The sequence below is a fragment of the Lampetra planeri genome, chromosome 46 (assembly GCF_965212315.1).
Source record: "Lampetra planeri chromosome 46, kcLamPlan1.2.h2, whole genome shotgun sequence".
Lineage (NCBI taxonomy): Eukaryota > Metazoa > Chordata > Hyperoartia > Petromyzontiformes > Petromyzontidae > Lampetra > Lampetra planeri.
Genome location: NC_136152.1, coordinates 7,622,857 through 7,648,720, shown reverse-complemented (window position 1 = coordinate 7,648,720; position 25,864 = coordinate 7,622,857). Strand labels below are relative to the sequence as shown.

The 25,864-nt window shown below is 50.1% G+C and overlaps 1 protein-coding gene across 5 annotated transcripts in view; it reads left to right on the top strand.

Moving 5' to 3' along the window:
- The first annotated feature begins 1,142 nt into the window (after positions 1-1,142).
- KHK (ketohexokinase) overlaps positions 1,143-25,864 on the top strand; it is a 36,071-nt gene continuing 11,349 nt past the window's right edge. The window contains exons 1-7 of one of the 5 annotated variants that reach the window (XM_078615275.1): positions 1,143-1,727; positions 5,253-5,369; positions 12,174-12,311; positions 16,250-16,384; positions 23,747-23,819; positions 24,298-24,447; positions 24,965-25,053. In XM_078615275.1, the coding sequence (XP_078471401.1) occupies positions 1,633-1,727; positions 5,253-5,369; positions 12,174-12,311; positions 16,250-16,384; positions 23,747-23,819; positions 24,298-24,447; positions 24,965-25,053 (797 nt within the window). In that variant the 5' untranslated portion in view covers positions 1,143-1,632. The remainder of the gene's footprint in view (positions 1,728-5,252; positions 5,370-12,173; positions 12,312-16,249; positions 16,385-23,746; positions 23,820-24,297; positions 24,448-24,964; positions 25,054-25,864) is intronic. The other 4 variants (XM_078615274.1, XM_078615276.1, XM_078615277.1 and 1 more) reach the window with 4 other exon arrangements.

Below are 25,864 nucleotides of genomic sequence, written 5' to 3'. Positions count from 1 at the left end.
TCCGCACCAGGCAGCCCGGGGCCCCACCCCTCAGCGGGGGTTGAGTATAAAGGGGGATGTGTCAGAGGGCTCGGGGCAGAATGTTAAAGCTAAACCAGTGAAGACCGAAGATCGTCTAGCTAGAGCCCTGGACTCCCCTGGGACGCCGCCCTTGTCAGGGCCGCGCAGGACCGAGCCAGCGGCGTGGTCCCGAGAACCAGAGCTAGTGCTCTGGGACTCTGGGTACCGTAGCCCGACTTACCAGTGTCGGGCCAGACAGCCTCCCCTAGCCCGTTAGTGGAGGACTAGGAGGTAGGTCAGAGATAGCTAGCAGTGTATTCCCAGCTAGCCGGGTGAGGGGGCCGATACCCCCTCCAGTATTGTATGTCCGCGGTTGTGACAACTGTTGCGGAATAAATACGTGTGCCTCAACCCCGGGTGTTCAAGAGTCCTCAATGGTATGACACTGTTCTGCTTGAGGGGCCGTGCTGCCCTAAGGTTTAGTTTTCTAGCAGCCGGTTATACCTTCAGGCACACGAACTCGTAAATATTCGGCAGTGCACGTGACGTCACCCCTCCTAGGGTATTTAAGGGAGACCCCGTGACGTAAGCGGGGTCACTGGAGGAACGGGGATAGTAGAAGGGGTAAAGAGGGAACCAGGGATAGTGATGTGTTAATAAACCCTGGCGGAAGCCCCTAACTCACCTCCGTCTCCGAGTACCTCCGTCTACTACTCAACACAGGTATTGTAGGCAATGCAAACATGGCTCCTTGTTTAAAAAAAAGGTGTCAGTTTTGTTTCCAGATGAAAGGGTAAAAAAAACAATTATCAGATTTTGCTGCTGGCAAATGAGGTTCCCATGGTGGTGCAGGGGCGCTCCGTCATCGCTAAGATGCGACCTCTACCGCTCCGTGCTACCCCTCTGCGCTGTTCCTTTACTGCTCTCGCTAAATAAAAATGAAACGTGGAACGTAAATGAAAACAAATTTATGAAAATATAAACTTAAACCGCGTTTTAAATCAGTTTTTGTTGTTTTACACTTTTGTTGAAAACAAATCTCGTGGTGGTTGTCAAGGGGGGCCCAACTCGTAGCTTTGACCACCAGGGATGGGGGGGGGGGTTTACGTTCCTCTCGTCGAGGAGCACAACCATCGTCATGTCAGCTCCCTGCATCCTCACAGTAACAGCAGCAGCAGCGACTTCTGGCTGTCGCCATCGAACAAAGGCGGTGGTGGTCACCGCTTTCAGATGCGCTCCTGCGGCCGTCTGGAACGCTCTTCCCTTCCGATATTGGGAAGCCACTGAAGGCGATGCGCTTTTAAATCACCTGGATTAACAAACTTGTTTCTTTAGAACTGCTGTTCGTCTTGAGTTTGTTGTCCTTCCCCCGCACCTCCGATCGGCACGTACGGTGCGAAAGAAGTTCAACACATACATACAGTGCGTACACACGTACAGTGCGTGCATACGTACAGTGCACACACATACAGTGCACACTCGTACAGTACATACACATACAGTACGTGCACACGTACAGTGCGTGCAAGGCGCCCCCTGCCCCCCAGCGCTCGCCACGCGGCTGGCTGCACGCAGCCTTCGACCCCGGCCGCAGTGACCACGAGCGGCGTCGTCGGCGTTGGGAGGAGGAGGATGTCTCCTCGCGGCCGGGTGCTGTGCGTGGGACTCGTGTGCCTGGACATCATCAGCGTGGTCGACTCGTACCCCGAGGAGGACACGGACACGAGGTGCTCACCGCTCCCACGCCATCTCGCTCGCCCCGTCACCCCGAGCGCGTCGTGTCAGCAGCAGGGGTCGGCAACATCAGCAACGGGAGACGTTATTATTATTCGGCTAAAATAAACAACCAATATGTCCAGCGCCGCGAAGCACGTGAGTCGAGACGGTGGTGCTGGACAAAGAACGTCACGAAGCGATACTTGATGAGCCGCGTGGCGCACCGGGCCGTGTGGTGGTGGTGCTGGTGGTGCCGTAGTGGGGGGTGCGCGGCCCTTAATAGGTGCTCGCTGACAACAATTGCCCCGACAGCTGCGTGGACTGCGCGTGATGGTCGCCTTGTGGCTCGCTCGCTCATGGCGACGTCTTTGCTTGGACCAGGACCCCCCACCCCCCCGCGTGCAAGTTTACATCGCTTCAGACGACCACGTCTGTTGGTGTGACCGTGCCTCTTTCTTGAGTCAATTATATACCAGTGGACAAGAACCGCCGTTGACTTCCCCGCACAAATGTGATGCTTGTGTGCACTTGTGCTGCAATGGTTATAACTTCATACAAGAGAATGGGGTAACTCGTTTTTACACTTGTCAGCATTGAATTGAGCAACAGCACTGTACATATTCTTTGGGTCTTTCGATAAAGTCAGGTTCAAACAAAAAAACTACGACGTTTCGATCGCAACACAAGCGGTCATCAGGCAATTTGACCCCCACTTCCCACCCTCGAGGACGTAAACAACACGTGACGTCATCGCATCAAGTAAACGTTGCTACATGACGTCATTGCCGCGCCCCCCCACGTTCGAGACGATTACATGACGTCACCCACGCGCCTGGCGAGTGGGTGTGGTGACGTCATCGCCGGCCACGCGTTTCGCGTCTTCGGGCCTGTGACGTCGACCCGCGCTCGTGTGCTGCCAGTGATTGCCTCGGCACAATTACCATAACAGCCTGGGCGTTCTTCAGTAGCACCGCGTGTGCGTGTGGCCTTCAAAGGAAGGGAAAATCATAAGTCGACGTTTCGGGCAATGGCCCTTCATAGCACGTAAGATTATTTAAAACGTGTTTCATTACCATACCTGTCAACCCCTTATCAGTGCCCCCTACCTTATTACAGACCAGTCCAGACCTTATTGGTCACCCCGTACCCTTATAAATCTCAACGTTCTCCTACAAAGTCCCATCACAAGGGAGAAACACAAACAAATGGACAAACGAAAACATTGTTAGCCCGTATTGAAACGGCTGTACGCCGTATGGACCTGAAAACTCAATTACCCTGTACAACAATACGGGTAAACCGCATGGGTTGACAGCTATGGATTACTCTAACGCAGTGGTTCTTAAACCTTTACTGCAGCCCTGCATCCCCGTTGGTTCTCAATCATTAAAAAAATGTATAATCGTAATACATGCAGAGGGTTTGATGAAACAAAGTAGTTGTACCGACGTGCCCGTGCTTAATTTGTGTTTCGATTATTGATTTTCGAAAGACATCTGGCCATGTCTCGCACCCCCAGAACGGTCATCTCGCACCCCCAGAGGGTGCGTGCACCCCGGGTTAGGAAGAAGAGTCACTGCTCTCACGTATCCCTTTGATGTTCAAAGAGTTTCCTCCGTGACCCCGATTATTATTTGTGTTGTATTAATATTTACCAGGAACAATGCATTGAATGGGTTTTTTTGTATTAATGTGGCTCCTTGGGGAGTTTTCCGCTCCGCCTCTGACCGGTTCACGCGGCATGCCCCAGCGCGTGCAGCCACGCGTTGCAAAGGTTTGGAGTTCGAATCCGGCAGGACGCCCTGGTTATTACTGCACGGTGAATTAACCGTATAATTCTTAGCATAGTGTTGCTGCTTAGCGGACGTTGTAGGTCCACTGATGTAATCCTAAAAAGTAGGCCATTGTGTGCGAGTGTATTGGTAAACATTTGTCTATTTATTTTTACACCTCAAATGACTCAGTTGGGATTATACAGCAATATCGCTGCTTACTTTGAAACTGCTACAAACTGAAACACTGTGCCTCCCCTCATGATAGCCTTGCGCTGTAAGGATGGCGTAAATACCACGAGCACTAAGTAATTATTTTGTCTAAATTGGTGAGAATGGACGTAATGATGTGGAGGAATGTGCGTTTTACTGAAGTGATAACTCAAGCGACCACGACCGTGTTTCTGATCTCATATCTTCCCTCCACTGCAGAGCACGCTGCTGCGCCCTCCCCTCCTCCTCTCCATCTCCAGGCACCTCGACACGAGGAGGAGAAGTTACTCCTTCTGCTGTGCAGCCTCTTCTGCTGTCTGCAGCCACCTGTGGCTCTCCGTGTCTCAGCTTTCCTCTCACTCTCAATGCATGACGAGGAACTCTTTACTGCTGCACAATCCATCTTGTCAATTTACTCATTGCTCCTGTTATATTTTCAAGTCTCGCCACTGGTGTTATTAAATATTTATTTCGTCTGGAGGAATTCGATGAGCTATAAAGCTCCTTTTCACAGATAACCAGTCAGGGCAGATCAGAACATTACAACAACAAAAGGCTTCCTGTGGCCAGGAATCGGACTCGGGTCACCGGGTTCATAGAGCACTGCACTAACCACTGCGCTACCGCTCTCTCTCATTCGTGTTTGCTTGTCGCAATGCATGTTGCACTGTTTTTTGCGCGGCGACTTCAGACGAGATTGCATTTAGACGCTCACGAGAGGATTTCCTCGCTCCATCTACCCTCTTCATTCCTCCTCCTTCCCCTTAAAGAGATATTCTCAACGTCCATCGAAGCATCTTCATCTCCGCCCTTTCAAGCCACACTTCTTTATTTCCGTTTTGACAAAAGATTTTGCGCAGCAATTATCGCCCCCCGACTGGAAAGTCTCGTGGACACTTGCAGGCCAGACGTTGCTGCAAGGGACAGCTGTCACTGGGGGTGCCCTTTGAGCGGTTAAGATGAGATTGCGATGTGAAGGGAATAGGGATGCTGTGGTATTTAAATAAATTAAAACTAAAATATCTTTTTTATTTTACCACCAGGTAATGCCCACTGAACTGTCCACAAATGATAGCTCACCGAAGTGGCTTATCATGTGAAATTTTTAGTAGACAAATACTCTAAACGCATGTTTCTAAATGTGGAGGGAAAAACCGGAGGATCCAGAGAAAAATCCAAGCGACCACAAGGAGAACATGCAAACTCCAAATATACAACAGGCATCAGGGTCGGGATCGAACCCACGGCCTCCTGTATACCAGGCGAGCTAGCTCACATCTGGCCACCGCGGCAACCTTAAATAGCGCGGATTATATTTTTGTGGTTATCGTATGGTAGTGCGTGCGTTGGTTTAAAAGGGTTAAAAAGGGGTAGGGTCGTTAAGGATTAAAGTGTCATTCCAATTTCAAGGCCTCGATAGAGTTCTGTACAAGTATTGTTATTTTTTTTCGTCACTTCCTCCCCGAATCGGGGGTGGGTAATTTGCCGGCCCCGCTGGCCTTCCTCGGATGCGGCAGCCGAATCCCGCTCTCTTTTTCCGCGTGCCCACAGATGCGTGTCCCAGCGCTGGCAGCGAGGGGGGAATGCGTCCAACACCTGCACGGTTCTGTCCCAGCTCGGGGTGCCGTGCGCCTTCATGGGGACGCTGGCTGCAGGCAGAGTCGCAGAGTAAGACACCGCCACACCTCACCACCGCCACCACCAACCACTCCCTCAGCTCCCCGAAGCCTCGGAGCATTAGGGCACACGACAGCTGCTTTTGCTGCCTGGGGCGAGTTCGCCGACGTGCGGGAGGACGCGGCCGCTGAGAGGAGGTTGCATGGCGGCCTGCAGATGCATCTTCGGAGCGGCCCAGTGAGCGGAATGCTCGGTAGGCCGCCGTGAGGTCATTTTAATATTTATATCCGTAAAGCCAAATAATTGATAATCATTTACATCCCTTTTGCCAGCCACTGCTGCATGAGGGCCTCCCGACACCATCGTGGCTGTGAGGGTTCATTGACTATAATTCACCAAGCTGGTCGGTGTTACCGTATTTTTCCGCATATAGCCTGCATACGCATATAGCCTGCATACGCATATAGCCTGCATACGCATATAGCCTGCATACGCATATAGCCTGCATACGCATATAACCCGCATACGCATATAGCCCGCATACGCATATAACCCGCATACGCATATAACCCGCATACGCATATAGCCCGCATACGCATATAGCCCGCATACGCATATAACCCGCATACGCATATAACCCGCATACGCATATAACCCGCATACGCATATAGCCCGCATACGCATATAACCCGCATACGCATATAACCCGCATACGCATATAGCCCGCATACGCATATAGCCCGCATACGCATATAACCCGCATACGCATATAACCCGCATACGCATATAGCCCGCATACGCATATAGCCCGCATACGCATATAACCCGCATACGCATATAACCCGCATACGCATATAACCCGCATACGCATATAGCCCGCATACGCATATAGCCCGCATACGCATATAGCCCGCATACGCATATAGCCCGCATACGCATATAACCCGCAAAAATAGCGTTTTGTGTAAAATTAATTTCAGATAGCCCGCACCTCCATATACCCCGCATGCATTCATATCTTTAACGTCGTTACCGCAGCTGAATTACATCATATTAATACGAAGTTTACATTTGTAATACATTCCACTATCAATTGTTAACATTAAAATCACAACGTGCACAAAGAAAACAAACTAACCGGAAACAAGTGAACTTAAAACAGTAAATAAGTAACAAGAGTAAATATCAAATAATTAAGTAACATAACTGGTAGATAAGTAAGTACAGTTTTAGCACTGTGAGATTGCGCACTGGGCAGACAATAGCGGCACTACGGTAACGCCGTTGCCTCGCCCCCAACTTCCCACCTCTCTCTCCCCCCAGCTCTCCCGTCGCCGGTAAACAAAGTGCGCCCACTTCAAACATTGTAGTTTCATTGTACAAACAATTCGAATCATTTAAAACGTGGTAACGTGTGCAATCTTAGTGCGAGTGGTTTATTCAGCAGTGTTTTAGTCAAAGGTAAGTGTTGCATAGTGGATAGTCCTACCATGAAAAATGTTTACGAGTTATGACATGTCACACGTGTAAAATATTTTTGGGATAGCCCGCACCTCCATATACCCCGCAGGGTCTTGTTTTGTTTGTAAAAAGTGGTCTACCCCACGGGTTATATGCGGGAAAATCCGGTAGTTGGGGAGGCGGGGAGCATAAAAGTTGTAGCGTGGTACAGTACAACAATTAATTCTACTGCACTGCCCTCTGCTGACAACGTGCACCTGTGTAATGCACGGTGGTCACCCATGCAAGCGATATCCAGGCTCAGGCCTGCTTAGGTTCTTACGTCTGACGGTTGTTTGGTCATACGCCATTAATCCGAACATTTTAGCAAAATTAGCGATTTCTGTAGACAACTAAAGAAAATAACACTCTCACTACAATTAAGCGATTGTGAAATTGCCATGAGACCTGGACACTGAGCAAGAAATGACAGCAGCAGGGCACAGAGTGAAGTAGTTTTAAACAATTCCACGTCCCCTGACAGACAACGCAGCACCTCCGATTAGCACGGTTGGTTACGTACGTTGCGAAAGAAGTTCAACATGCATACATACATGTGATGGTGTAGATTTACCCACACCATCAAACATTACCTAAACAGATTTCGATCTAAAGCTTTCGTGACTGCAGGGATTCATCTTCTTGGTTCTTTCGGTAAAGTCACGTAGAAGGGAAGTAATAAAATAATAAAAAATAAAACAATTCTCACGTCGTTTCGGCCACAACGCAAGCAGCCGTCCTCAGGTGAAAACCAGGTCTGTCGAGGCGACAGCGTCTGAATGAAACAGCACACGTGCTTGGAGCATATATATAAGCTGGGTTGGAAGGGGGGAAAAGAGCGCCTTGACAAAATAATATGCATATCAAGAGGCATTTAGCATATTTATGGGAAATGTAGGTATGTGATTAGTACTACTCATGCCCGTGCATTATGCAGGATTAGCAGCATCAAAGGGAAGGGATATGGGAAATGCAGGTATGTGATTAGTACTACTTATGCCCGTGCATTATGCAGGATTAGCAACATCAAAGGGAGGGGATATGGGAAATGCAGGTATGTGAATAGTACTACTTATGCCCGTGCATTATGCAGGATTAGCAGCATCAAAGGGAGGGGATAGGGGTAGCATTAATAAAGGGAAGGAGTGTTAATAGTATGTAGCTGCAGTAACTAAAATCACCACGTAAACAACTAAAGTATAAACTACATAGTATCATCAGTATACTAAATATACTCTACAATAAGCTGAGTTACTAACAGTAAGTAATACATTACAATTCTACGTCGTAAAAAATATATAATATGCTTCCATCTAAACTTTATTCTCTTACATCACACGAGTCTACACCGTACTATATACTGCCATAGACAAACCCAACATTAAATAATATACTGTATTGCTATTAACCACCTTATACATTGTAATATTGCACTATGTATTATTCTACCCACCCTATGTATTATTCTACCCACCCTAGGGTGGGTAGAAACGTCGTGAGAATTGTTTTATTATGTTTTATTTTTATTATTTTATTACTTCCCTTCTACGTGACTTTACCGAAAGAACCAAGAAGATGTACCTAAACAGAGTGAACATTAGGAGGTCAGGAGATGGGTTGAGTTTTTGTGTAAATAGTTGTTTTCTGCTTTGGTCAGCTGACGCCACTGCCGACCGTCTTGGACTGTGGTCGTCCTTGTAACAGCGGCTTAGCTCAATGAGACCTTACCAGCTGAATTAAACCTGAGTCTATGGATCTCTGTGTAACTCTATGTAACTGCGACGTCCTGTAACTGCCGCCACTGCCGATGGTGCTTGGCTGTGGCTGTACTTGGAACAGAGTTGCTCAATGGGACCTTACCAGCTCGAATAATAAAGTCTTGAGGGTTCATGATCCACTGCGGCAGAGTAGGGATGTCAACTTTAGTGCCAACAGCTAACCATACGATAAATGTGCTTGAACGAGTTTATATTTATGAATCTAAACAGACATGATGGTTTCCTGGAGAAATAAATGTACATTATTATTATCATCATCATCATTCGCATAATTATCCACCAAGCTGCATCTTGGTGAGAATTTGCGTTTGGGTAGCGCTATAGGGATCAAGTTAACCCTTTCCCATTCCGACGACGTACGCGCACGTCATTAATACTCGTACGTCGTCGGAACTGAATCAGAAGAAAAAAACTATTTATTGGTACGTCTTCTGACCTGAAGACGTACCGAGGCTCCCACAAGGCCATGCGAGAGGGCGTGTGGCACAGTTTTGCACCGGCTATTATAGTGTGCGATCGTGTCGCTACAGTTCTCTGCGGTGAGTGCAATGGCGCTACGCCTCTCAATAAAATTAACGCCAGCCGCTTGCGCGTTCCGGGATTCAGCGGTTAACAGGACCCACTCTGCGGAATGGGAAAGGGTTAAGTCAAGTTTATTCTGTTAACCAGGTGAGAGTTGAAGAGGGCAGGATGAGCGCATTTGCTAGAGTGAGTTAGTGAGAGAATGGGTGCGTGGGTGAATGAGTAGGTAAATGAATCTGTGGTGATGGAGTGGGTGAGTGAGATGGTGGGTGAGTGGATGAGGGATTTAGTAAGTGGGTAAGTTAATTTTGTTTAACCAGGGGAGAGCTCAAGAGGCCAGGATAGTCTTGAGTTCCAAACGTGGCGTGGGGCATCAGTCTGCCAGTACGAGGCTATGCTTGATCGCTGTGTATAATCCCAGTTGAGTAATCCCTCATGGGATCTCAGCTCAAACATGGTTCAAATCCTAGTCAGCGTTGCCTCCACTCTTCCACTCTTCACCAGTTAATGAGTTCATGAGCACCACCAGCTAAACTCCACTGTGCGTTGAGTCACCGGCAGTTGGCTCGAGTCCCCGCGGGGACGTGGAATTTGAACACCACCGGCTCAGGACGGGCAATTGCGATGGGAACCACCCAGTGTGCTTGTTTGCGCATGAGAAGACCTACGGAGATCATTAACTCCGATTGGCAATTTATTTTTGGCGCCAGATTTCTACTTGAGTGAAATGCCAATGTGTGTCGTACACCCTCCTCCACTCGATGACACGGCCAAATAAATGAAGTTGTAGCATGAACAGACGTGCTGATTTACTCATGTAATCTGACCCCTATTGTGAATTGTGACATTGGTCATGAAAGACTAGGCAAAGTAATTGTTACTATTTTGCTAATTTAAAACATGCCGTGTATACTAAACTAAACTTTTTCTAATTAAACTAAGCTATTTTTATTTTACCAGGTAAGGCCCACTGAGCTATTTAACTCTTTTTCAGATGCGACCTGGCCACAAATGATAGCTCAACGAAGTTGTTTATCACGTGAACATTTATAGCAGCCAAATGCTCTAAACGCATGGAAGGAAAAACCGGAAGGCCTGGAGAAAAATACACGCAACTACGGGGAGAGAGACATACAAACTCCAAATATACAGGTGTCAGGGTGCGGATTGAACCCACGACTTCCTGCACACCAGGCTGAAGAAATAATCGTTTGTACTATCGTCATTATTATTATTTATCCAGTGCCAGTGATTGCTGTGATGTTAGTCAAGACACCCGCAAAGTTAGACTCAAAAAAACAAACACTACTCTAGCGAATACCGAAGGTTCCGATGCCTACAAGATGCCCGACTTGTGATAAACCAATCATTGCACAGTGAGGAGCGCCGGGTAGTGATGGGTAACAGACTGGCTGAAGTGATTTCAGAAGCAGTATTGTGGAGTCAACTTCCATGATGCAACGCTATGCTGACTAAGGAAGTTCCTGGAGGACATTTGACTGAATGATGAAAGCCCTGTGCTGTATTGATTTTACAGGTCCTTTATTTTAAGACCAGGTAAGAGCCGATTAGAACTAGAATTATTAATCTTAACGGGACGTGAATCAGACCAATCGATCTGAACACCAGACATGGTCCAGTGCAGCAAATTCAGATTCAGACTTCGTGGGCAGCAAACATAATAAGTGCCACCCAGCTTGTCGTGCCGCCAGTCACTCCTCGGCAGGTAACATCATGCACGGGCACACATTGTAACATTAAACAAACCAACTTGTCACGTCCGTCATTGACACCGTGAGTGCCTTTAGAACAATAAACATCGCCAATGGGTGACGTTATAGGCAGCGCCCTTCTTCATGGCACACATTGAGGCCGGTAGCGAGACGGAGGAGACGAGAGTTGGAGACTGCAATTGTTTGAGAATGGCATTGTAAAACGTTTTCCGATTAACGCATTTTGTTTTATAATGGCAAGTGATTATTTACCTGAATAGTAGCTTTCGGGTAACAGATAAACCCTTCAATCATCACAAAGTAGGTAGTGTTGTTCACGATTTTATTGAGTTGTTTTGTTTGTTAACTCTGCTTGTGCACCAACTGCCAATTCAGCAGCAGCACCGCCAAATACATCGTCAAAGAAAGCAGGCCATTTTAGTGCAACGAATTTAACAGCAGAGTTAAACAAAGAAAACAGCATGAATATAATGTAAACAACGTCAATAAATTATTGAAAGCGTGGAGATAGTTATCGAAGGCGCAGCTCTGCTATCGTCAAGCTATGATTGCCCAGCTCGTGACGCACGCCTTGTTCCCACTGCCGCTCCGAAGGGCACTGAAGCTCAGCCGGGGCGGCGCTGCCCTGGGGTCCCGCGTATCACCACGCCGGCCCACGGTGGCAAGTCCATGCCATGGTCACGCCGGCCCACGGTGGCACGCCTGTGCCGTAGTCACGCTATGTGTGTGTCCACGAGGGCACGCTCGGTGAAGGGTGAAGAGTGCCAACCAAGAGCTTGGGACCATGCTGACAGCAGTCGTGATGTCAGTAGGTCACCGCAGGACGTAAAACTTACCAAACATGTCGATTTTATATCTAATTGGTCGATTCGAAGTTCAGTCAAGACGGTCTAATGTTTGTCTCAATCATGACATTCTGACCACACAATTCTGGCTGAGCGTAGATTCCTGCTGAGCACCCCTCGGCTCACTCAGCAGGCCGGAGGGGTTTGGGTGAAGAAAAGGGTGGGCATGTGGAGAGACGGGGCAGTTAAAAAGCCTGAGAGCTCGCGTACCGCACCCGTTACAGCCTTCCCGGACTCGCGTCACCAACAACGCTTTCCTGCCACGTTCCATTCCAAACTTTCTTCAATGACGAGCGACAGACATCACGTTGGTATCCACGATTCAGCAAACACGACGGTGCGGAACGCATCTCGACACCCGGGGTCGGCATCGTTTACACGTGGGACGTGCGCGAGCTCCCGTCGAGCTCCCGTCGCTCGCGGCCGTTGTCGCGGACAAAACAATCGAATCCCCACGAGCGCCGCCGTTTGTTGCAGCTTCGTGCGGGAGGAGCTGCAGGTGAGCGGCGTGGACGCGGGGCTCGTGGTCGTGCACGCGAACTGTCGCGCCCCGCCCTCCTCCGTGGTCATCGCGAACCGGCGCACGGGCAGCCGCACCATCCTGCACAGCAACCGGTCGGCACCGACTGCCGCAAACACCCACGCAACCCCCCCCACCCCAGCTCTCCCTGTCGCCCACGGCCTTCCTGCCTGCCCCCGCCGAGCAGATCGGTGGGCAGGCGACGGCCAATTCTGGCTGTCGGCTGGTGAGGCTGGTTGTTGTTGTAATGACCAGCGAAACGTACTCGAATTTTAAATGTTATGGGTTTACTCTTCAGCACATGGTATGCTGAACTAGTTACTAATTGGCATATTTTGTTCACAAACCTTACTGATTGGCTGTGTTGGGGGGTGGCAGGTTTAACGACTCATTTATAAATACGCAATCTAACTCAAAAAGCCTCTATTTTGGAGTGTTACCCTGGCTGGAGACTTAGAGGTCATGTCAAGAGGTCATCTCAGTGAGTGCCGTTTGCCACCTTTTCCAGTGGCACAATCACACCTCTGATTAGCACGGTTGGCTACGTACGGTGCAAAAGAAGTTCAACGTACATATAGACAGTGTGTGGAACCCCACACTACTGGTGGCTTTCCACTGGCTATTTGCTGAGTTGAGTAAATAATTGCCAGTGGATATGCTGACTTCGCATGAAGGTGTCTAATGCCGCGTTGTGACTTCAGTCAGTACGGCATCACCACGTCATCCACACGCGTCACCACTCTCCGTGTGACATCAACGGCACGGCTCAGCTTGTGCAGTGGAAAAACAACCTGGCACCTCCTGAGCCTTGCCGAGCCGGCTCGGCTGCACAGTGGTAAAGAGGAGGAATTGGACTCCTCTCTGCCAGCTGTTGCAAAGTCGACACCGGGACTCCATACCCCAACGTCTCCCACCATCTGGCTTTCGACCTTCCCCTTGGTTGCCCACCTCCGTGTTCCCTTCTCACGAGGCCACGCTCCCGTTCCTCCACCCTGCTCACGCGCCCCACTCATCACGACCTCCTTCACCCTGCTCACGGGCCCCACTCAGGAGCCTAACTAACGTGACGGCACGGGGCGCCTTGGCTTCCCGTGGTGGCCAAAGCTGCGAGTTGTGGCCCCCTTAACAACCATCCTGAGATATGTTTTCAAAAGTATTAAAGAACAAAAACCTTTTTACATTTTTTTTCATGAAAATGCTATCATTTACGTTCCACATTTTGTTTTTAGTTTAATTAGAGCAGTAACATTTGGTGACCATGCGAGACAAATCAAATATTGGGGCCCCACCTCACCGATTGCTGCACCGCCTGAGTGGGTAATGTCGTCATGCCACGTGCCCCACTCATCACAACCTCCTTTAACTCACGGCACCTGCACCAGCGCTCTGCTGCCACATTCTGTTACAGCCCTCTTGCTGTGATTATCGATAGGCTCCATATTTTTATACTGTAGATACAATTCAGCATAAGAACCAGAAGTATTGTTGCTTAAATGAGGTTGTGTTTATAGGTCGACTCAGCCTCAAAACGAGTACCTGGTGCGGTGTGTAAATATCGCCACTGGGGAGACAGACTGGACGTGGTGCTGGCCACCCACGTGTGCCTTGCCGGCCTTCACAGGTGCTACTCGCTAACAGCACTTGCCCCAACAGTCTGTTGACGGCTGTACGGGGGGTCTTTGTCTTTGTTCATCGGTTAAAACTCAGCTCGGACACTGTAATCGTATTTATTACGTGTATTTAATTGTGCTATATTAATAGCGATGTTACTGTTTCATGTTACTGTGTTATATGTGTTATCGTTGTTGTTGTTACATTTATTTATCCAGGGAAGCCGCAGTGAACGTCATGACCCATCATGTTGCCATTACCTTCATTACGTTGCTATGACTACGCTCCTGTTCTTGCGCGTTATTTTGTTCTTCTTCTTTCGTACGGCTGATGTAGATGCAGAGCAAGAACTACAATTTCACATTCAGGTGGTCAGGCAGATAACCACGTGAGGAGCAGCGGTGTAGTGTATCGCTGCGATCTCGCCGCATTTGTGGATCGGGGCATTGCGTCGTTACGTTCTGTTCTGGATGACCACAGTCGCACGCTGCTGGAGAGGTTTTTATTTTCCATTTGTGCATCATCAGGTACCCGCATCCACTGCCATGGTTTGTGCAGTGGATGCGGTTTAGGGTGGACCACCTCACGGTATTAAGAATGTTTGTACAACTGTCACTTTGACCGTACTCCAACAACCAATACCACTCCTAAATCTGTAAGAACGAAACGTGAACAATGTAATACCGAATGGAAGTTACACGACAAAAACACCGGGCAACAGCAAATGCACCGTCTGTATGAAGCAGAACCTTGAGATAGGGCTATCAGCAAGACTAGATCAGAGCATCTCTAGGCAATAGCAGGGCAACACCAGAGCAGGGGCACCAGTTTTTGTAAGAGGGGGTGATGCTGCTGCTGCGTCATCCCAATGGTGTCATTTGCGGGAAATGTTTCAGCATTGGGATGTTGTGGCCGACAGTGGCCACATTGGATGTTTTATTTGCTGTGGGAGGAGACTGGGGAACGTGGGGAAAACCCCTTTGCAGAACAGGGGGAGAGCATACAAACTCCACAAAGACAAAGATCCCCCGTATAGCCTTAGCATACTGTTGGGGAAAGTGCTGTTAGCGAGCACCTATGAAGTCCAGAATGGCCTTTGTCTCCCCAGTGTTGATGTTTACACACCGCACTAGGTACTCATTTGAGGCTGAGTCGACCTAGGGGAGGCCCAGGACCGGTTCAGATAATCGTCACTGGTCTTGGCCGTGAGCGAGAATCGAACTTGGGTCGCCGGGTCCGTAGCGCATCATTCTAATCACTGCACTCCTGCTCACACTCTGCAGAGCAGGGGGAAACATACAGACCCCACGCAGAGAGGCACCCGGCTGTGAGCCGCGAGTGGTACCACTGTGTTACTACTGCGCCAATTTGTCTGTTGCATGCATGTTTACTGCACTGTGAGTCCAGGCAATTACGTGGTGCATGGAGGGAACAGTAAAAACGGAGCGTTCCGGCACGGCTATCTGTGTGCAGTTTGTGCGTTCCCTTCTCTATTTTCTTTTCTTGGGCCACTCCTTCTGCCTCCTGCAGGCAACTCCCAACATTCGTCAATTACGCTGTGGCCTTAAAAGGGAAACAATATATCCACTCAGCAACGTTTCGGGCATTAGCCTTGAAGAGGGGCCATTGTCAGACACGTTACCCGTAATACATTGTAAGACTTTTTTTATTACCATAACTTAAGCCTTGAAAACTAGAATAGGATCAGTTGAGTGAAAAATCAAAAGCATTGCGCAGTCATTGGTGACTGGGCCGAGACGGCCGACTCACTGCACTTGAGGGTCTGGTTTCACCACCAGTGGCTGAAACCCAGATTGTACCCAGGGGCTCAGCACGACTGGTTCTGCGCTGTGACATGGACAACATGTGAATCACGCGTCCGCATCTGTCGTGGGTGTTTAAGACATTGCCTCAAAGGTTTTTTTTTTGGCCTTGGCATTATTCAGCAACTGCGGTATCGTTATGTTTGTTGGTGTCCAAACAGAGGGCGAAGCATTTTTTTGTTTACTTTTGAGAGCAAAGTGAGTACCTCGATCCGCCGGTTGGATGGCGAAGCCTTCAAAGGCACGCTCCATCTGTCCTCCACTCAACGTTCCAGCTGGGTTCGTCGTCTGGGTCACCATGGTGAACGGGCCTGGACTGCCAACCGCGCTGTATACTGAGCAGCTGGTTCCACCGTGGGCGAGTGGAAATCCTGTCCGGGGCCAACGCTCGGACCCGGCCATTATGAGCCGCTGATCCACGCAACCGGCGGTCAATTTTTGTGTTCAGTTTGTTTTCCTTCCAGCGCACCTCCGATTAGCACGGTTGGCTTTGTACGGTGTGAAAGAAGTCTAACATACGTACACACAGACGTAAACACAGATGTACGTTTCCACCATTAATGGCCATGCCCCGATCCCTCCCCCCCCCCCCCCCCAAGTTTCATCACGGACGATTTCTCTCGCTGCGGGGTGGACGCCTCGCTCGTGGTTCGGCACGCGGCCGGCGTCACGCCATGTGCCTGCTGCTCGCTCAGCCTCGCCTCGGGCTCGCGAACCGTCCTCCTGTGGGATCTGTGAGGCTCCTCGTCTGCTCCCTCCCTCGCCCGCCCCCCACCGGCACCTGGCACCCCCCTCGGCTCGCTCGTCCACCCTCGCCCGCTCGCCCCCTCCCCGCTCAGCTGCTCGCTCGCCCTCGGTGTGCTCGCTCGCCGCCGCCCACTCGCTCGTTCACCTCTCACTGGCCCGGCTCGCCGGTGCGCTCGCTCACCCTCTTGCACGTCCGCTCGACTACAGAGCTCGCTCGATTGTCCACCCCCTCTGCTAATCTCCTTGCTTACTCACCGGCTCGTGCGCTCACTCCCCAGACTGTGCATTCACCTGCTGACCAGCCCACCGTCGCGCTCACTCTACACACTTGTCCACTCACTCTCGTCCACTCACTCTTACACTCGTCCACTCACTCTTACACTTGTCCACCAGCTCTCGTCCACTCACTCTCGTCCACTCACTCTTACACTTATCCACTCTCGTCCACTCACTAGCTCTGCTTGCTTACTTGGATTCTCATTCACCCATTTGCTCAACGTATTAGCCGGCTGTGTCGCTTGCTATCCCGCTGCCTCACTCGCTCGCGAGATTCCTCACCAGTCGCTCTCTCACCGATATACCTCCGGATAGTTTCCCACTCGCCAACTAACTCACCCGATTTAATCACTCACTTTCACACTGGTCTACCCCGTATCCACCACCCCCCCCCTTCCCTTCTACTCACTCGTTCACTCACGTGCTTACCAGCCCACTCACACTCACTCCCTCACTCACTCACGTGCTTACCAGCCCACTCGCCCTCACTCCCTCACTCACGTCCTTACCAGCCCACTCACTCACGTGCTTACCAGCCCACTCACTCTCACTCCCTCACTCACTCACGTGCTTACCAGCCCACCCCCACTCTCACGTCCTTACCAGCCCACTCTCACTCACTCACTCACACCCACCCTCACTCACACTCACTCTCACACACGCACTCACCCACTCACCCACACGTTCCCTCACACATATCATTCCGCCGCGCACTCTCACGCGACGCCGCTCGGCGTCGGCTTTACGCCTTTCCCTGACCGAGGTTGTGTTGTGAATGCCAAGGGGCGGACATTGTGAGGGCTGAGAGCGGACGCGCAAAGGTGAGGAGACCGGCGAGAAGGGCTCGTCGGTGTGAGGGGGGCCCTGGTCACGTGGAAGCTGTGGCCTGGTCTCGGCCTGCCTCCACGTACACGACCCGCAGCGCTCTCCGTGTCAGCTCAGTGGGGCGGCGGCGGTAGTGTAGCGGGTAGCACCGCTGCAATACGAAACCTGGCGACCCGAGTTTGATTCCCGCTCACGGCCACCAGCACCGGTGACGATTACTTGAACCGGTCATGGGCCTCCCCTAGGTCCACTCAGCCTCAAATTAGTATCTGCTGTGATGTGTAAACATCACCACTGTGGTCTCATCTAGGTCGGCTTACATGAGTACCTGGTGCGGTGTGTAAACATCGCCATGTGGGAGACAAAGGCGGCTGGGCGTGGTGCTGGCCACCCACCCCCTTGCGTGCCGTGCCGTCCTTCATAGGTGCTCGCCAACAGCACTTGCCCCAATAGTCTGTGGAAGGCTACACGGGGGATCTTTGTCTCGTCTCTGCCTTGCAAAGTGGGGTTCATCACCTCTTGCCATGGAGACCCTGGAATAAAACTTTTGCGTAGCAATAGTTGTTAACTTTAAACGAATCAAAACAATTTCGGGTTCCAATTATGGGAGAATATTCTCAAGCATGCACACGCATTGGCTTCGTTTTTGCCAATGTCATCATAATCGCAATTTAATTACCCAGGAAAGCCACGCTTAGTACAAAGACTCGTTTTCAGGAGGGCCCTGCTACATTGGGAATGTTTGGCCAACACCGATGACATTGTGGGTGATTGTTTCGCTTTCGGAAAAGGAGGAAACCACAGAACCCAGAGGAACCCCATGCAGAACGGGGGTGGGGGAGAGACAGCCTACAACCAACTCAAGACAGGAATACGCCCGAGTCGGTGAATGGAACCCAGGCGCTTCTTGCTGTGAGGAGGCACAAGTGTCACCACTCCACTGCCCTTCCTGGCACCCAAATGAAAAAGGTTATTTAGTGTAGGTTTCGTAGCAGCCCGGGGCACTTTGGTAATTTCTCTGCAGGAATCACCGGCTGACTGCAGCGGGAATGGAACCTGTGGCTGCATAGCAGGCCGGCTGAGCGGCCGCGCGTGCGCAGCCCGCCGAGCCGCAGGCGGCTTCAGCAGCGGCCACGCCGACGAGAGCCTGGCCGCTGGTGGCCCGAGGAAGGCAGAGCGAGGCCCTGGTCACGCGGCTTCGGCCAGGTCTACGAACAGAACGTATTTGTGAAATAAACCACACCTCTTGGCCCCAAGGCCGTCACCAAGGGGATGTGTAGCCTTTAGCACAGGAGACTAGGACGAGTTTCGGCTTCACGGGGCTCATCAGCTGTTCCACGCTGCCATCAAAGTTGGGGATGAGGGAACCGCAGCTAAGCGAAGGGGCCAGGGTCAGCACTGGGGGGGCTCTGCTGGGGTGCACCCCCCATCCCCAAACGTCGCCTTTGGCACGACCGCGATTCCCTCTCCTCCTTAGCGGTGTGGATCATTGTTGTGGACTCCCCGCCCCACACAATGACTCTGCTGCCTCCCCTCCGCCCCCCTCTTCCCCATCCGAGGGAAGCTGGCGCCAGGGGTTGCCTTGCACCCCTGAGACGCGCCGACTCGGCCCATCAGACGCACATTGCCGTGGCTTGCAATGCCGCCCTACGCAGGCGTTTGCTCAACCGATACTGGGCGACTGAAGTGATCATTGTAAGGTCGCACTCGTTACACACAAAGTGGTTGCGCCAAATCAACCACAAAACCTTGCTGATCTCGTAAAGCAGGGGAAGGGAACGTCCGGCCCACGGGCCGTATAAGGCCCGCGAAATCATTTGGTCTGGCCCTGCCAAGGCAACCGCAGGCGGGACTTGAAATTCAATACATGTAGGAGCAAACCTGGAAAAGCAGTTGCGAGTAGCAACATCATCAACTCCAGCTGACATCACACGCCTCACCAAAGAGAAGCAGTTCCAGCCATCGCGTTAGGGGTAAGTTAATTAAATGTTTGATCAAATATAACAGGATAATTTTTAAGTTGATAATTTTGTATGGCCCGCGAATGATGTTATAAATATCCAAATGGCCCTTGGCATAAAAAAGGTTCCCCACCCCTGCCGTAAAGGAACATCAACCACGATCACGTGAACTCCGGTCATCTTCACAGCAGCGGCTTCTGGCTAACCATCAATAAAAGATGGTCACAGCATCGCGTGGCGCTTTCAGATGCGCTTTTACGGCCGTCTGAAACGCTCTTCCCTTCCGATATTAGGAAGGCACTGGAGCTATGCACTTTTAAATGTAGATTGAAAACTCATTTATTTGGAACTGCTTTTTATGTTTAGTTTGTTGGCCTTCCCCCGCACTTCCGATTAGCGTGGTTGGCTACCTCTGGTGCGAAAGAAGTTCAACTTACATCTTTGTATTTATTTCTGCATATGTTTATGTATTTGTGTTTATTTCTACATATGTGTGTATATATTGCTGTACGTGTACGCACGTGTGTTGCACTTACGTGTTTGTGGACACAGTACCCGTGTGTGTGTGTGTGGAGTAGTGGTGGAGTGGTCTCCTCTCCGCTCCAAAGAGCTGACTGCGATCAGCGCGGCGCGCTCACGACGCACTGCACTCATGCTCGCGCGCGATTACAAACCTTCAGATTTATTCCATGGCTGGTGCAGATCACCGCCAGTAGCGAAGCAGCAAGTCGAGTCAATTGATTCTTGGTGAACACCTGGCGCCTTATTGGCACAAATCTGACACCCAAAGCGTCATAGAATCATTAAACGTAAAAATAATTCTATACAATTTTTTAAAATTAAAACCACCGGCGATTTGATTGTCACGATTATCTTCTCATTTTTACTGTCTCGTTCGTATTGTTTATTTTTCTCATGGTAAGTTTGTTCCATGAGTCTAAATGTAGCTGTACACCAGGCATGTCCAAAGTCCGGGCCGCGGGCCAAACACGGCCCGCGGTCAGATTTCATACGGCCCGCAGCTTTGGTCTTATAATGTGTTATTTATGGCTCGCTAGCTCTGTCAGAATAAATAAATCATAACAGTTCCTCATTTCACCACGCGGTGGCAGCACCATTCTAATGCTATCTGGCTCTGGATCCGTGCCGCGAACCCTTCTCGAGTAATTTCTGCCATGGCGACTGCAAAAAAAGAGAAAAGTTGACAGTGAGGGCCGCCGCTTTCAGGAGCGGTGGGAATTACAATACTTCTTCACTGAAAATCGAGGCAATTGTGTTTGTCTAATTTGTAAAAAGACGGTTGCCTTGTTTAAGGATTTCAACGTAAAGAGACACTACGAGACTAAACATGCTACAACATACGACAAGCTAACAGGGAGTGACCGCGCTGAAAAAGTGAAGCAACTCCAGGCTGCTCTGGCATTGCAACATCGATTCTTCACGCGGGCCTGTGAGACAAAGGAAAACATCACCAAAGCCAGCTATGAAGTGGCCATGTTAATAGCTAAACATGGCAAACCTTTTACTGAAGGTGCGTTTATCAAAGACTGTGTCATGAAAATGGTGGAGAACATTTGCCCCGAGAAGTAGCAAGAATTTATGAATGTTTGCCTGGCACGCAACACTGTGGCACGGAGAGTTGAGGACATATCGTCAGATATTCAGAGACAACTGGGGGACAGGGGAGTGGCTTTTGATTATTTCTCATTAGCCTGCGATGAAAGCACCGATGCATCTGACACTGCACAACTACTTATTTTTTTAAGAGGAGTTGATGACAACATGAACGTGACAGAGGAGCTGCTTGACCTCAAAAGCCTTAAAGGGCAAACCAGAGGAACAGATTTATTCGTTTCTGTTTGTGAAGCTGTTGATGATATGAAACTTCCATGGAGTAAAGTTTCTGGGATCATTACCGATGGTGCGCCTGCCATGGCTGGTGAGCGAAGTGGATTGTCCACACTGATCTGCAATAAAGTCAGTGAAGAAGCAGGTAACGCTATTAAACTTCACTGTATCATTCACCAGCAGGCTCTCTGCGCCAAACATCTCAAATTTGACGATGTTATGAAACCAGTGGCAAAGGCAATCAATTCTATTCGCTCTAAAGCTCTATACCACCGACAGTTTCAGCAGTTCTTGCGTGACATCCAGGCTGAATACGGTGACGTAATATATCACAACGATGTGAGGTGGCTATGTTGGGGGTCCGCACTGCAGCGATTTTTCTCTCTCAAAGAGGAAATTGAAAATTTTTTGGGTGAGAAGGGACAACCAATGGAAGAACTGTCCGATCCTGTATGGCTGGCAAATCTGGCTTTTTTGGTTGACATAACGAAGCATCTGAATGCGCTGAATGTTAATCTTCAAGGGAAAGATGCAGTGGTGAGCCAGCTATACGCTCACATCAAGGCCTTTGGAACCAAACTGCAACTTTTCCAAAGACACTTGTCCCAAACAGAGCCCTGCACCGCGCACTTCCCAGCTTTTGAAAGAGGTCATTGACAGTTTCCCACAGGACAACATCGGTACGCAAATGAAGAGTTATGCAACAGCTATCACATCTCTTTCTGTGGAATTTAACAAACGCTTTCGGGACGTTGCAGTTATTGAAAAGGACATGTTGCTTTTCTCTTCTCCCTTCTGCGTGGACCCTGATGATGCTCCTCCACAGCTGCAGCTGGAGCATACAGAGCTGCAGTGTGACGATGAGTGCCGCGGAAAACACCAGCAGTGTTCTTTTGTTGACTTTTACCGGCAGCTGGACAAAAGCAGGTTTCCAGAAATGCGGTCATTCGCTAAGAAAATGCTGAGCTTATTCGGCTCCACATATTTGTGTGAGCAAACATTCTCAGTCATGAACTTAAACAAGAACCGATTGAGGTCAAGGATGAGTGACTCCCACTTGCGTGACAAATTAACGCATCTCAACCACTGCCCTCAAGCCAGACCTGGTCTCTTTACTGAAATCTAGATCTCAGTATCACCCTTCTCATTAGTGTCAGCAAGTTATCTGTTCCTTGATCAATCTGAAATTGAGTGTTTTGAACGGTAACATCTGTCACTATTAACAGTGAAAATCCTAAAGCACACTAATGCACTTGGACTTATGGCACTTGTTTTTATTAAACTCTTGAATAAGATTTGGTTATAACTGTTGATGTTATGTACCTGTAGATGTGACACAAACTATTGCTTTCTGAAAGATCTTGTAAAAGACAAGGGCAAAATTCACTTGTTTTAAAGTTGAATGATAACAGACCACTTTGCATTACTTATAACTCCTGTTTAAAATGTTCATGAGGCAAAGATATTTAACTCATGGAAATTTAAGGTATTCTATACAGTTTGTTCAATGTTATCTGACTGAAGAGTTGTTCACGTCTGCCTGAGTGCCTTATATTTTGTTACATTGTCATTTTAAAAACAAAGGTAATTGTGACAATGAAAATAGTTTTTATAACAGTGTGTATTTTCATGTAACTTTTGTGGTTAAAAAAATGTCAGAAGGAACTATTGACCCCCGGGCATCTTCACTTGATCAAATTTGGCCCTCTTTGCAAAAAGTTTGGACACCCCTGCTGTACACGATGTGATTTCCCCTCTCCCATCTCTTGAGTGACCGTCCTTTCAGATGAATTCCATCCCTTGGCTGCTACTCTCACGCTGGTCTCCATTTATCACCATCGGTCATCAATCCCTGACGACCAATCCCACTTCCTTCACTGAGCAGTCTCACCGATGTCTAAACCTGCGCATGTTTGTGTTTGTACGTGTACACGTGTACATGTTTATGTACACGGACATGTACGTATATGTGCGTGCGTGTATGTGGCGAGCGGCGGCGCAGGAGTCGGCGCATTGCGCTTACGAACCTGGTGACTTGAGTTAAATTCCCGGCGCCGCGAGCGTCAATGGCGAGTGGTTTCTAAACCGGTCCCTTGTTCTGCCCAAGATCGACTTTAATGAGCAGCTGGTGCGGTGTGTAAACATCGCCATTAGGGAGACAAAGGCGGCCGAGCGTGGTGCTGACCATCCACCCCCTCGTGTGCCACAGTACCGACTTTCATAGGGTGCTACTCGCTAACAGCACTTGCCCCAACAGTCTGTTAAGGCTACACGGGGGATCTTTGTGTTTGGCTGTATGTGTCACCGTGTTTGTGTCTCTGTACGTGTGTGTGTGCGCGCGTGCGTGTGTTTGTGTGTGTGTGTGCGCGTGTATGTGTGTACATGTGTGCGTGTGTGTGCGTGTGTGTGTGTGTGTGCGTGTGTGTCGGGCACTAAAAGGGATCTACCCGAGATCTCGGCGGACGATTTCAGCAAAGTCGACCTCGGCCCTTTCAGGTGGATTCACTGGGAGGTGAGTCCACCCTCCGGCAATGTTGTCACCCATTCACTGGGAGGTGAGTCCACCCTCTGGCGATGTTTTCACGATGGGTATCATTTTGGTTGCGTTTCACGTCGGCGTGCGCTGCCCAGTCCCCAGCGAGCGGTACGAAACGCGAGCGAGGGAGGGAGTGATCGAGGGAGTGAGCGAGGGAGAGAGCGAGGGAGAGAGCGTTTCATATGGCAGTGGCCCAGCAGTCGTGGCGTTCGCCCCGGTGGTGGGCCTCCTAAAGGTCGTCTTGGCCTTAAATAATTACCTGCTGTGGCTTGTAAACATTAGTGCTGGGGAGACAAAGACGGCCGAGCGTGGTGGTGGCTACCCCTCCCCCTCGTGTGCCCGCGCCGGCCTTCATCGGCGCTCGCTAACGGCACTTGCCCCAACAGTCTGTTAAAAAGTCGGTGTCTATTCGGGGATGTAATCTTTTCCCATTTGTGTGCACGCGCGAGCGTAGGGCAGGAACGGCGACGAGCAGGTGCGCATGATCGCGCGTGTCAACGAGATGAACGGACGCCGAGACCCCGGGGAAGTCATCACGGTGTCGGTGGAGATAGAGAAGCCCGAGAAACTCGACACGCATCAGCTGATGGGCCACGGCGACGTGGTGAGCGCGTTCGTGTCAATTGGTGGGGGACGTGGGCAAGGTGTATGGCCTATGGCTACACCGCACCGATGATCCATAGTTCACGTGAAAACGACCGATGTACCCCGTGACAAAGCGTGCGACGGACGTCACGAGTTAACGTCAAATCTTAAGCTCTGGATATGTGCATTGAAGTTTACGTGTGAGAATGGATGATTTACAATCTATGCAAATTTTGATATAATGCATTGTGACCAAGTAAGCGAGATAATCCTGGAGCTCATCACATATGGGGAGCGGAGCGGGGTTGAGCTTGGGCATTTCTTCCATCGGTGACCACACGGTATTCGCCCACATGCAGATGTACACTGCTACCATGATAGATCTGTTTTCAGTAACTAAGAATGTAAAACCTGTTAATATTGTGATCATCCTATGGAGAATCTGAAACCTGGGACGGAATTATGGAATTTCCACCAGTCATTCAGACCCACCAACGGCGATGAACAATGTTGTATTGCTCGCTGTTGTGTTCCAGGTTTTCATCAGTAAGGACTTTGCAAAGCACGCTGGGTACGATTCAGCTGAAGCGGCAGTGCGAGGGCTCTACGGCAGAGTGAAGCGAGGGTACTCACCCACCCGCACACAGCGCGTGTACAGCGACAAAGACGCCCACATAGCCTACGTGCGATGTTGAGACGGGGTCTGGCCATCACCACCATTCTCTCCCCAGCACTGGAGTTTACACACAGCACCAGGTATCACGTGCCGTTAACCTGAGCCAATGCTGGCAGTGCGGTCACCGCCTCACCACCACTCCCCCATTTACAGAAGACAAAGATCCCCCAGATAGCCTTCAACAGACTGTTGGGGCAAGTGCTGTTAGCGAGCACCTATGAAGGCTGGCACAGCACACAAGGGGGTGAGTGGCCAGCCTTTGTTTCCCTGAGGCTGAGTCGTCCTAGGGGAGGCCCAGGACCGGTTCAGACAGTCGTCACTGATGTTGGGCGTGAGCGGGAATCTAACTCTGGTTGCCAGCTTCGTAGCACAGCATGCTAACCGCTACACTACCGCTTCCCCATTTACACACACACAACAACAACCTCCATTCGCCACGAAGTGGCGGTGATGTCACCACAGCACTTGTGCCAGGCTATGTGCACGTTGAGGCCACGTGAAGTGTCGAACGCCCGCTGGCAGGAGGTCACAGGGCAGACCCAGGTGCTATGGGTCGACTGACTAAGATGACTGGCTGATGCACCACCTGCCGACACACACATACACTCACACGGCCTCAAGGTCAAGATGCCACCTCATTTGCACAAGCAAACAGGGATGTGCCGATGTGTGTTGTGCCTCTGAATACGTAGGGCACCTTGACTTTGATTTCCATCCAGGGCCGAAATTCAGCTGGAGCTGCCCTGGGCTGAGTAGTTGA